Below are 13,503 nucleotides of genomic sequence, written 5' to 3'. Positions count from 1 at the left end.
AAAACTTGATACATGTCGGTACTTGGTACTTGGTACTTGGTACATGTTGATACTTGGTACTTGGTACATGTCGGTACTTGGTACTTGGTCCTTGTTTTAATTTGGTTGTAGGTTCCATAATGAAACTTCGTACTTGCAATTGGTACATGGTCCATGGTATTAATTGGTCAATGTAACTTTGTGGTACTGTAATAAATTAACATGAAAACAATAAAACCTCTTTAATGTTAGATTTGGTATAAGGTACTTGGTACTTGGTACTTGATTTGGTACTTAGTACTTGCAACTTGAAACTTGGTACTTGATTTGGTACAAGATATGTAGAATCTGACACTTAGCGTAAAATCTGCTACTTTTACAGAAAATATGAAAATCAAAAGCTTGTTAATACTAGAGCCTGACATAGAAACCAAGAAAACTTGTAGTGTTAGATTTGGCAGTTGATTTAGAGTTTGGTATCAGGTTCCATAATGAAACTTGATAGTTGTCGTTGGTGCATGGTACATGGTACGTAACTTGAAACTTGGAGCGTATGATGCTTGTAGTTGGTGTATGGTACATGGTACGTAACTTGAAACTTGGAGAGTATAAAATCATCTTAAAAAAAACATTGGAAGCATTTTTAACAATGTGTAAACCGATTTGGCGAAAAGCCATAGGCGGTGACCCAAACCAGGACAACAAAAACTGAACAGAAAGACCAACGTCCCTAGCGATATTTCTTTTATATTCTTAAAGACTTGCACAAGAGTGCTATAAGATCAAAATGCCTTAATTTTGAGAAGTAGAGCAACTAACAGAAAACTTAGGACTAGGTTTCACATGTCACATCATCATTTGGTAACACAATGACCATGATTTTAATCCATTTATATATAAAGACAAATAAATAACATTGAGATGGTTACTTAGGTTAATTATCTTATCGACAAATAATTAATTGTTTGACAATAGACAAATTCAGTGATGCAACAAACACATGTCAGTATATATCATTAGTAAGTTTATGTACATGTGTCCAAAATGTGTGGTGATCAATCCTCACATATACAAAACAAATCTCATCGTCACATACGATGTAGCAATGCATACTGAAAAATACATATATAACGATTCCAAATATGCAAAAGAAATCTCTACGCAGGATCACTATGTGATCCATCACTACTGGAAGATTCACTATCATCGGTCTCATGATCGTTAGTGCCACCACCACTAGTTCGAACCGTGGGACTACGACTGTCCCCATCTCTGCGATCGTCACCATCATGGCCAGTGATTGGGCCGCTGCTCCTCTCAGCCTCTCGACGTCTCGCCTCGGCCTCCTGTCGAGCCACCTCTGTCATATCAGCCCTCCCATGCTGCTCTTGTATTAGTTAGTGAAATAAAAAAAGAATATATTACAGTTACCATGAAAAAAAACTACAAAGCCAAACAAAGATACGTACAAGTGGATCTGGAGTGTCAGTAAGTGTCTGACACAAAGCACGATAGCCGCAGTATGTGGCGTACTCTATCTCTTGTGCCGTCGGTGCACGATCATAGTCTTTCGTCTACATTAAGACACAACCAAAGACTTATTAATTTTTGCATTCAATAATACTACCTTTAAAAGTTAAAATGTGAATGGTCTATACTCACAAATGTGGCAACAAATCCATCCCGCCCCATCCGCCCTAGTCTAGATGTGTGACGTAAAGCTACTCTCTTTCTTGCTGTCTCCTAAGCAAATTTGAATAAACATAATAACATAGATTAGAGAAAGTTAGAATCAATCTAGGAAAGTTCATATTAATTCTAATATATATTACCAAAGGCACACACCTTTTGTTGAGGAAAATTAATGTGTAGCACATCTCCTTGCGGAAGAATTGCCATGTCTCCATGCAAATGGTTGCCTTTCTCTTGTTTGACGGCACCATACAATAGCGCCTGTTTATTTTTTAAATTACAATAAGCGTCAGAATATACCATATAACTACTAGACTTCATTGTTTTGTTACTTTTATTGAATTTTTTATTTTGGTCATTTGATAAATGTCATGTTTTTATGGTAATTGAAATCCAAATTCGGATCAATCAGAGGGTACACCACCACCTCCTACTAGTGGTAGCCAGGGTGCACAAAGTTCCGATACTGCACATGAACCCTTTTAAGATGATTTCTACTATGAGGAGCCTATTATATGATGGTGTGCTCGTTGTTGTGGCACGTATTGCAGGCCACGACGGGAGTGCTTTTCACATCAGATGACTTATGGTACTTTTGAGCAAGCACCACCACCTGAGGAGCGACATCGACCTATGGTATATTTCTAATCTCCCTTTGTTTGATATTGGAGTTTTAAAAATCAAAGAGTAAAATATATAATGTAACTAGATTATATATGTAGGTATCTTCACTTGATGGCGAGGATGACTTTACTACCAGTGGTGCACATGTCTCTCGCACACGGCACGGACAGGTCATTTGTCAGTCGAGGTTTCTCGACATCCTCTACCTCCTCCATTGGAGGCTGAGATGGGTGGAGATCATCCATTGCCTACTCATTTACAGGATCTAGTACAGAGCTACGATCGTAGACGATACGGAGGTTGGCAAGGAGGACCACTTCCTTCAGATGGAGTGGTTTTTGGCTTTTGGGGCAATCGCTACATGATTGCTCCGTCCACTATTAGTGGAGCGAGACGAGGCGTCTTTATTGCACAGGATTTGCATGTGCCCCCTCATTCAGAGGTCACCCTTATGTCTTTTTGTGGACCTATATATAGATGGGGTCCATGGCATCAGCTCACTTGCTGCATCCAGAGCATGACTACTTATGGATTATGTCTCAATGCAATATCTCTTTCTGTTAGAGGGATTACACATGCAAAATGCCAAAGACTCTATGTTGATGGAAGACCTTACACTCAAGGAAACATAGCAGGTTTAATCAATAGTAGTCGAGGGAGAAGTGCAAGAACCAATTGCACATTTGTGGAGTGTGAGAATAGTCATGAACCAAGACACATGACTAGGGATATACCAAGATATATAGTTGTCCATGCTATTAAATCATTACGTGCTGGTGATGAATTGCTAGTCAATTATGGATGGCGTAGACCTCCACGAGCATCCTTAACGAATGAGGGTTAAGAGCTCATTGTATACAATTCCTAATGTTATTTTGAACTCTTGTACCCTAATTCTACACTTTAATTTTCATTACGTTTCATGTTGTCGCTAATTTATTTTGATATTAATTTTTATTGTTTCCAAATGTTATTGAATTCAGTGTACATCTCTCTCTCCTTTTATATATAAGCATGCTATTGATACAATCTTCTTTACCTTCAAATATGAAGATTCCAGATTATGACATCGATAACGTCACAAATCAACATTCACATGACGTATCTCAAATGTTAATAGAATGCATGAGGATCCTATGCAGGAGTGATCCTAATACGTATGCAAGACTAAAGGAACAATATTCTAAGGACTTTAATGGACGTGATGATATCTTTGATAATGACGATGGTATGGCTGATTTTATTGAGGATTGGCATCAAAATGATAGTGCGAGCGATATTCCTAAAAACGAGAAGTATCTTCGAGAAGAAGCTCTAAAGCATATCTACGAAGGAAGCCAACTGACACGATTAAGTGCAAGCTTACTTATTCTTAATCTTCAAAATCGTTTTGGATGGAGTAATGTATCCGTTTCAGCACTATTGAAGTATGTATACATCTAACATATTTGTTTGCTACACTCTAAACATTGGTGCTTGTTATTGATCATATTTTTAATCAACTTGCAGGCTAGTCTCTCAAAAGTTCTTGTCGACAAGCAATTCCCTTCGTGCATCACACGACGAGGTGAAGAAGATGATAAGTAGTCTTGGACTTGACTATTCTTCTATACATGCATGTCCCAACGATTGTATTTTATATAGACATCAGTACCAGGACAATGTGATGTGCCCAAAATGTCAAACGCTTCGTTATAAAGATGAGAAAGGTAAGGTCCCTAGAAAGGTATTGAGACATTTTCCCTTGGCTCCGCGTATAAAACATATGTTTCAAAGTCCTGAATTAGCTAAGCTTATGACATGGGGAGCGGAGCACAAGAGGAAAGATGGAGTAATGCGAATTCCACAGGATAGTCTTGCATTTGAGCATATTGATTCGCTATGGATAGATTTCGCAAAAGAATCACGCAATTTAAAGATTGGTGTAGCATTAGATAGTGTGAATCCATTTTCTATAAAATCAAGTAAATGGTCTACATGGCCGGTGGTAGTTATTAACTATAATCTACCCCCATATCTTAGTATTAAGAAAGAGCATTTAATGCTCTCTCTTAATCCCAGGAAAGCGACAAGTTAAAGACCTGAATGTATATTTGGCTCCTCTCATTGATGATCTTCAAGATTTGTGGAGAGGGATTGATGTCGTGGATATGTCAAGAAGCATTGGTGAAAGGCAGTTCATTGTTCGTGGGATTTTAGCATGGACTATCCACGACTTTCCAAGATATGGTTTTTGCTCAAGTAAATGGTTTATTTATATACATTTTCTCATATGTTTTTTGTATATTTATTGTGCTAATAATCTTTGTTATGTTTTTCATGCAGGAATATGTACCAAGGGTTATAAAGCTTGTCCTGTGTGTGGTGATCGGTTGAGATCAACTTATAGCAAAAACCTCAACAAAAATATATATCTTCGACACAGACGATTTTTACCTGAAGAGCATCATCTACGAAATAGAAGGCAAGCTATACATTTCAACGGGAAGGTAGAAGAAGGGAAATGTCCAATACCAAACACACCAAAGGATTGGTATCTAAAGTGGACTGTTGGGCCCGCTATCGATCCGGAGTCGGAGATCATAAGCGGTGATGATGTTGACGCTGTGAAGGTGCGAGCCAGAGGAAAACGTTCTCTGGCTCAAAGTCCTTCGATATGGTATACTTTGGAATATTGGAAGGATTTGAAGATATGTCATCTTCTTGATCCTATGCATATATTTAAGAACGTTGGTCATTCTTTATGGCAACTCCTTGTTGGCTTGAAAGACACAGTGGTAGCAAGAAATGACTTAAAGGATCGAAACTCGAAGCCTAATCTATGGCCACTTTCTGATGAAACTGGACGTGACACAGCCGATGAGCCTGCCCCATGGATACTCAGCGCAGAAGAGGTGCAGACTATCAATAAGAGGATTCAATTGATTCGTACACCTACAGGATATGGAGCATCTTGTCGAAACATGTTTACTTTAGATGACAAGAGCTTGTCTGGTTTAAAAACACATGATTGACACAATTTTGTGAAGGTAATGTTTTATCAATCTTCGTAAGTATTTATTTTCTTGCATGTTTTGTTGATTGGATTAATCATCTATACAGCATGTTCTACCCCTTGTTATTGATGGATGTACTACCCAAGGAGTCCGAGATGTAATATATCACTTTGGATCGCTTGCAAGGTATTTATCTCTCATTAAATTTTAGTGTAAAATTTTAGTTGATAAGTTTTTAATTCAAATATAACTTTAATATCTTCTTTCTTTTATGATAGATGGATTACATTCAAAGAAATTGACAAAGGATTAATTCCACAAAAGAAGCGTGAATGTATAGAGCTTCTTTGTTTAATGGAGAAGGAACTTCCAACCTCTTTTTTTGATATCCAAGTTCATCTGCTAATCCATCTAGTGGACGAGATAGAGCTTGCTGGTGTTGTTTCTACTTGATGGATGTTTTGGGCCGAGAGATTTATGGAAGTACTGAAAGGTTATGTACGTCAAAAAGCAAGACCAGAGGGTTCTATGGCGGAAGGATGGATGCTTGAAGAATACATGTATTACGTTTGTGAATATCTTGAGCAAACCGATTTTGAAGCTCCACGCGTATGGACAAATGCGTCTTCTTCTACCATGTCAGACGAGGTATTGTCTGGTAAGGGAGTCCCTTTTCGACTTAAGATCCAAAATAATTTGGATATTTCTACTTTCATTGTCTATAATAGCGAATGCATGCAACAATTTGTTGAGGAGTATGAGGAGAAACTTGTGAACCAACGAGTTGACAGACGTAAAAACAGGAGATCCAGACGTCAAACCAACGTAAATAATATCGAAGACGTACCTACTTTCATGGATTGGTTATACACCTGTATGCAACGGGCGGATAGAGATCATGAGACAATCTCAAAAGGAACAGAGAGAGTTTATGATCGGATGTGAAAGAAAGGTAACTTTTGGGTTTTGAAAACTTTAAACTAAACAAGCAATATTCCTTTTTTTCTTATATCATTTATATATTGATCTAGGCTCGAATGTATACAAACATGTGGGCTTATGGTTAACATCTTTGAATAAAAGCTATTGACGACTTACGTGTAACTCAAGATTCTTCCGTTGTTGCCTCTTTCAAGCAATTATCACGTGCAAGTTCAAGAGACACAAATCTTGTTGATAGTGAACTGGGTTATGTGGGAACCATAGTCGGCATTTATGAAATATCGTATCGGATCTTCAAACAGGTGAATGAAATCCCTCTTCATACAACAATGACATGTAGATTTCTTGAAGTTATACATAATTCTAAAGTTTTGATTCGTGCATTTTGACAGGTGATTCTGAAGGTGGATTGGTTTCGTGCCGAGTATAAAGGGAATAGTGCCACAATGAGAAGAGAACCGTCTAAATTTGGTCTGTCGACTCCTCAAAGTTAATGCGTGCAACAAGAGAGCCTTACATTCTGCCAATTCATGTTGAGCAAGCGTTCTTTTACAAGAACCCAGATTCTCATCCATGGTGGCAAGTTGTGCATGTCCAACCTAGAGATCGTCAGTTGTTTGATAGCATTGACCCCGAGGAAGCAATTGGTAACATCTTCGAATCTAGACATATCTATGTTAGAGACGTGTAGAATTTCCCTTGCCGATCATGATGACATTGTAGATGATGATGAGAACGACAACCATCCGTACTCTGACACTACAGACACCGAAGAGGAAGAAATAGTGGATGTCGAGCACACGGAGGAAATGAACGTCAACACAGATTTAACGGCAGAGGAGTTTGAAGAAGTAAACAAAGATAATGAAGATGAGATTTTATTGACGGTTAATCTCAGAGATGACGATGAGGACTATTAGCCGTGCGTATCAACTCACAAATCAACCTATATTGGGTAAGATTTAATCTCGCAGTAATTCATTTTGTTAAGTAATGATTTTTATTCTTTTGAAATCTTACTAATAAGGGTGGGTGGTGGGAGTCTTGTGGTGATAGCCTCATATGGCTAGTGTTAGGGTTCGATTCCCTTCAGACTCGTTTTTCTTTTTGTAGCTATGTACAAGGTAATCAAAACACGCCGCTGCTCAAGATACGAGGACGCTGCCACCGACAGTGAAGCCCATCTGAAAAGCCTAGCATTTTGCATGACAGATCAGCCCTGGCGTTTTTGCACTGTAGATCAGTCCCGACAGCAGCAAAAGATAGATCAGCCCTAGCATTAGCAGATTCCACAGCAAGATAGCAGATCAGCCCTAGCGTTTTTGCATCAGCATAACCATCCAGCATTTTGTAGATCTACCGCGACAAAACCCAGATCTAGACCAACGTTTTCAGTTTTCAGCAATCAAACTCCGCCGTAGAATCATCGAACCTCGCAAACCTCACCTTCCCATAGCGGTTCCTCACCGCATGGTCAGATCCACGAGCGTTTGCAGTTTCAACCCAAAAAATGTAGATTTCAGTATCTGCGTTTTCAGCGCATCATCATTGCATCGTCGTCATCGACATAGAGTCAAAATTCAGTGGATAAAGATTCGCAGATTTCAGCCATAGTGTTTTTCAGATTCCGGCCCGTCTTGTTGTCGTCCTGATCTTCGTCGACGTTGTCGGCAAGTCCATAGCATATGATTGTTTGTGCTTTGCTCAAGATGACTGCTCCGAATTGTGCTCAAGGTTCCTTTTAGTTCTTATGGAAGGGAGAGCCTTCCGTTCTTAATCGAAAGTGCTATGATCACAAACAGAGTTAATGGACACTGTTTGTGCAAGTGTAGAGACTGAGAGATAGAGAGAGAAGAGAGATACGACACCAGAGACGTTGTAAAACCCTCCTCCGAAGGCCCCACTCTCGTCGGCGAGAGTGGTCTACTATTGATTGCACAAAGTGGTACAATGCGGATGCAATGGATTGATGCAACTTGGGACTATGCCGGTGACGACGGCGGTGATGACGACGACGACTTTAGGGCTGAAATCTGTGGTCTTCTATTTGCGGAATTTCGGGACTGTTTCGGTGGCTGAAAATGATTGTTTTGGCTGCGTTTTCGAGGGCTGAAAATGGAGATCTTCTGCAACCAACTAGGGTTGATTTGGGGCTGTTAAAAATACTGATCTGCTGCGTTTTTATACTGCTGAATTTTCGTTTTTCTACTGCTTGTATAGATTCCCTTCTTGAGTGTGGCTTGTATAGCTTCCCTCCGCAAGGGTGATCACCCGAGGTAGAGACCTCCCGTCGGCCAAGGGCCCTCGAGGTCGCGTCTCACGAAGTCGACTCAAGAGGACGAGTGACTGTGGAGGATCTCGGAACCCGCCTATGCATAGAGACCCGTAACACTCTCCCCGCCTACGAGAGAGCACGATGTCCTCATCGAGTATATTCGATTTGAGCAAAATTGTAGCCTTGTCCCTACTGTCTGCTCTAACCGAGCAGGTTGCCCACTACCCTGTAGACATGGATGTCACGTACATAGCATGTAAACTATGCCATAAAGCATGAGTTGTAGTCTCCCTCGAGACCTGCCAGTAAACAGACTCAACTAGATGCAAATGAATCATAGACATTGCTAACTCATCAAGATCCTGCCAATCATCATCACGCATAGACTTGGGCTTCACCGATAAACCACGCAAGGGTTTATCCTGCCCCAAATCCGCCAATGCAACAACCTTCCAAGCAACAAAATCTGCACCATCAAACTGTGTTAGACCATAACGTTGGAAGTCAAATGAAAAATCAGTCATAATGCTCGCAAAAGAGCAACCAACAATGACTAGAAAATGTCAACCAAATCAGCCCTAAACTGCTCGAATCGCATCAACAAAAGTTTGCAAATATGGCTCAAAACCTGATGCAAAATTGCACCAATAACCGTGTAACACCTTGCACAAAATCACAAGTCAATATGACTCAATCGCGCATAAATATTTGACAAAATTTTGGCAGAGTCTCCTTTGTAACTAAAGCAAAGTCTCAACAGTAAACCTCAAAGAGACAATAATATATGCCACAATGGCCAATCCGGGAATAAACTCAACCGGAATCACCTTACAAAGTCATACATATGAGCATACCCGCTCTTGCCGGAGTACCACTCAACGGCACCTCAAATGATATACATGTAAGTGATGATTGCTGCCAAAATACCTTCCATCGATGACCAAATGTCTGCCAGATAACTTTAGCAACATTTCGCAAAACCAAGATCTGTCGCTATGTGCAATGCGAAATATGGCACACAAGGGCATACACAAGGGACTCCAAACTCCAACCAAATGATGGCTGAAAATCACCTATCAAAGTGGGAGTAAACTCAACCACTAAACTGTCAAAGAGCAACCTGCGAATACGTAGAAGCTATGGCGAGAACCTGAATAAAATCCAACAGAGTTTCTTCTATAAATTGAGCCAAATCTCAAATAATCTCAGCCATAAACAAATACACAAATCCATATATGGCATACATAAAACGCCAAGACCATGGCAACATAGCTCACTCTCGCATGAGTGGCTCTCTGGACAAATGCATATCCAAAAACCTGTGTACACCTATGAATCTGCTGGTTGCTGCAGAAAATACTCTGTGGTGTGTGAGATATACCAAAAACAGTGTTTTTGGGACCCGAAAGGGCACAAACAAACCTGCTGCTGTGCCTACTGTAATTCAAAGCAGAATTTCAGCAAGTAGACATCGCCATCGCTTCCGGAGCGTGCCAAAATCCTGACCTAGACTCTTGGATCATGTAGATCTGATTCTGTATAACGGAGCTACGCAAAAAACTGCGTTTTAGAGCCCGAAAATGGCAAAAAACGAGTTGTACATAGATCACTCGCGCAGCACAGCTCCCCGAATGAAAGGTGGGTTGGTGTTGATCGGAGCCCGCCCCCTTACAATGCGTAGTCGTGTTGCATTCGCACTCAGTGGCTCGCCCGTCTCTTCGAGGCTCGCCCGTCTCTTCGAGGGGAAACACATCGGCCATACATAACCTGCCCCAGCATTGCTGTTCTTCTCGTACCTGCATATCTCACCCTGCACCTTAGTTGTTTGCTGGCCCTCCGACTCAGCCCAATACCTCCTAGTTGTGGTACATCCTCGATTATGCGATCGAGTCCTTGGCTACCTGGTATGATGTCGAGTCCACCTGACTTGCTCCGCATCCTCTTGCAACCTGTCTTGTCGCGGTGGGATCCAACGGCCATCTGTGGCCTGCATTTGTGCCAGCACTCTTCTTGCTACATTCCGTCTGTCAGAACCAGCAAACGGCTCTAACCCTTCGGGCTTAATCCCGCATCGGCCAAGTATATTCCAGCGTGCTGTCAGCTCAGTACCTCCGCGCATTCGGGTCATTCCGTAAACAAATGCATCCCCGCATGGGTAACCTTCTCCCGGGTCCCATATGCATATCTTCACCTCCAGTAGGTCACTATCCACAACCCCAAGCAGCCCTGCTTGCCACACATGACTTGGGCAGTCGCATTTTTTAACACCCATCACCGAACCACGCGGTGAACTGTAACCACGCGGCGATTAATCCCACTGGGTTTGCCTCAGCTAGCTTATGGCTCGCGTACACTAGTCTATAAGGCCCCTTCAGGGACATTCCCAATCGGGTCTCCATGACCTCCTTCGTGACCCAATGACCTTGCACCACTGTCAATTCATAACCCTAGTCACACCTTGCTGACCACCTTTTCCGGGTAATCCCACAATCATCCTTCCCATGTGTGCTCCAAGCCAGTAGGCTTGTTGCTGACCTTCCTGTTTTCCCAACCGCCATCTGGTCCAAGCTATTCACAGCCATACTGTGAACACCATTTGCTGAGGGGTTCGGCCTCATGCACACACCCCAACTTAGCGGTATACCGTAGGTTATATGCATATCAGCAGACCCTGCCTGGCTCACATCCTTTATCTTCACTTCACAATCAAGCATCACGACCACAGTGCCACATTCCAGGTTCGCCACATCTCCTCTCAATTCTTCGCATACGAATGGCTTATTGCCATGGATTTCCACAATCCCCTTCTCGAGCAATTCGAAGGTAGCAACCTGTAGGTCGTTGCGTGTCACATGCTCCAGCTCTCCCCTCTCGTGTGGGGGATAGGAGTCCGCAGGGTTCACCTGGTGCTCCTCCTCAATTTCTTCATTGGTACAATACCCACCATTTAAGTATGGCTGGCAAGCCAACAACTCCCCATCCAACAGGGTATGACTAGCACTACTTCCGGTTTCATGCAATAGTTTTTCCTCATAATGGGCATCAACATAGCCGGGAAACATCGCATCCAATTTCTTCGTCAACTCTTCCTCACTCATACATTCTTCTCCTTCGTCCACACAGGGGACATCCATACATTCTTCTCCTTCGTCCATACACGGGGCATCCGTCTCCTTCTCTTCTTTTGCTTGTTTTTCCTCTTCGCTCAGCTTGGCATGCATCATCGACACCTTTTCAAAAAACCAGGTCATCACTTGCTCTTGCCGACGGAACTCGGCATCCATAAGCATTTTCTTTCTCTCGAGCTCTTTTCTCGCTCTTCTACTTTCCAGCCGCATCGCCTCTACATCCTTGTAGTAACTCTCAGTCGTCCTCAAGAGTGTCTGAGTCGAGGTCTACATAGCCTTTTGCACCGCATCCCAGCTATATCCTGGTTTTCCTTCTCTCCATCCAGCAAAGCGTTCCCTCACGCGTCGTATCGCTCTTTCAAAGCATAAGAGGGCAACCTCCACGTTGAACCATGCCAATCTGTTTTACGTGGAGCTATGAAGTCACTTAGTGTAGATGCATATCCATCGACAGCAGAAGCTCAACAACCATCGACAGAAGAAGCTCAGCAACCTAGCGTTTTTGACAGTTTTCAGCATGGCGTTTTTCAGCAATGAAAGACCAGCAGATTGAGCCCCTAAAGAGTAGCACATTCAGTCCCAAGAAACCTCAGTTTTCAGCCCTAAACCTGCAGATTTTCAGCGTCAAAGACCTACAGAATAATCCCAGAATCAGCGTTTCTGGACATAGTCGTAGATTTCAGCCCATAGCGTTTTTCGAAAGCAGATACGAGATTGCAAATTTCAGCCCTTAGGACGGTGTCGTCATCCCCTTCGTCATTGCCGACATAGCCTAGACTTGCATCAGTTCCATGCATTCAACTTGATCCAGTTGGTGCTCTCCTACGCGATTGCAGCTATGAAGTTACACCTGTCTCCATTGGGTTACTAGCATGGGAGCTTTTGATGGACCAGAAAAACAAAGTCGATCTTTTTCTGACGGAGGTCGTGATGCCCTGTTTATCAGGCATAGGTCTATTGGGGTGAATTATGAACCATGGGGCCCTCAAGCACATTCCGGTTATCATGATGTCCTCTCATGACTCCATGAATTCCATTTTCAAATGCTTGTCAAAGGGAGCTGTGGACTTTCTTGTGAAACAAGTGAGGAAAAATGAACTGAAGAAGCACTTGCAGCATCTTTGGAGGAGGTGCCATAGTTCAAGGACCTGAGCATTGGGAAGATAAATATTTTGATCTAAGAGGAGTGGCTGCTGCAACGAATGCACCTTTTCTAGACCTTGTGCCATCAACACACGAAAATTCTAGGACAATTGGAAGCGTTGAGGATGCTCATTTGGCTGGACACCATGTACATTTGATTTGTCTCATATGGCCCCAAGTGGCGAGCATGATAGAAGAGAGGAAAAATCATGCACCCCAACAGTGCATGGTGCACCCTTGCGAGAGTTGCCTACAGCCTGCATCTACTATACACTACACTTACTCAGAGAGTAGCTCCGATCGATTTCCACCTTGACAGATCGAGAGTAGAGAGAGAGAGAGAGAGAGAGAGAGAGAGAGAGAGAGAGAGAGAGAGAGAGAGATGTTAAAAATATTTCTTTCTTTCAACTTACCGTGCTGCATCGCGTCGATGATCCATGAGTTTGCACATTTGCTTGACCATCCACCTGGGACTCCATCCTGTCCCATACTCCGTCTCTAGTGTGTTGAGAACATATTTCTTGTCATCCTCATGCTGATCACTACAGTGCAAAATAAATCCGATTAGTAATTCAACTAACAAACTAAAATTTATATTTTTTATGTTGATTAATACTTACTTCCATGGTATATGAACTTGCTTTAGATAAGACGAGCAGAGGTCTCCCATCCGATGTTTGAGGGCGATGCCGGCCCCGAGCTGGAGGATAGCCCCGTCAGGCAA

The 13,503-nt window shown here is 42.2% G+C and overlaps 2 protein-coding genes and 2 pseudogenes across 2 annotated transcripts; 1 reads left to right on the top strand and 3 right to left on the bottom strand.

Moving 5' to 3' along the window:
* Window positions 1–1,067: 1,067 nt before the first annotated feature.
* On the bottom strand, window positions 1,068–1,361 carry LOC147448740 (uncharacterized). Its single transcript, XM_086521257.1, has one exon. It carries the CDS (start codon window positions 1,344–1,346, stop codon window positions 1,137–1,139), a length of 210 nt encoding a protein of 69 aa, XP_086377383.1. The 5' UTR covers window positions 1,347–1,361; the 3' UTR covers window positions 1,068–1,136.
* Window positions 1,362–1,513: 152 nt separating this feature from the next.
* Window positions 1,514–13,449, bottom strand: LOC147448737 (uncharacterized; annotated as a pseudogene).
* Window positions 6,680–7,199, top strand: LOC147448739 (uncharacterized; annotated as a pseudogene).
* Window positions 10,115–10,636, bottom strand: LOC147448738 (uncharacterized). Its single transcript, XM_086521258.1, has 2 exons — window positions 10,410–10,636; window positions 10,115–10,304 (listed from the first exon to the last, which is right to left on the bottom strand). Exons 1-2 carry the CDS (start codon window positions 10,634–10,636, stop codon window positions 10,115–10,117), a joined length of 417 nt encoding a protein of 138 aa, XP_086377384.1.
* Window positions 13,450–13,503: the final 54 nt, after the last annotated feature.

This window comes from Adiantum capillus-veneris, chromosome 10 (genome assembly GCF_014529385.1).
Source record: "Adiantum capillus-veneris isolate H3 chromosome 10, ASM1452938v2, whole genome shotgun sequence".
NCBI lineage: Eukaryota > Viridiplantae > Streptophyta > Polypodiopsida > Polypodiales > Pteridaceae > Adiantum > Adiantum capillus-veneris.
Note: the sequence above shows the minus strand (reverse complement) of the source record. Positions and strands in the feature narration are given on the sequence as shown.

Bases quoted from the DNA above. Each gene is read 5' to 3' on its own strand.
- LOC147448738 (XM_086521258.1), bottom strand. From the start codon at position 10,636: ATGACCCGAATGCGCGGAGGTACTGAGCTGACAGCACGCTGGAATATA. The intron at 10,305-10,409 runs GTAGCCAAGGAC...TGAGATATGCAG, and splicing joins TGGACTCGACATCATACCAG to GTACGAGAAGAACAGCAATG.
- LOC147448740 (XM_086521257.1), bottom strand. From the start codon at position 1,346: ATGACAGAGGTGGCTCGACAGGAGGCCGAGGCGAGACGTCGAGAGGCT.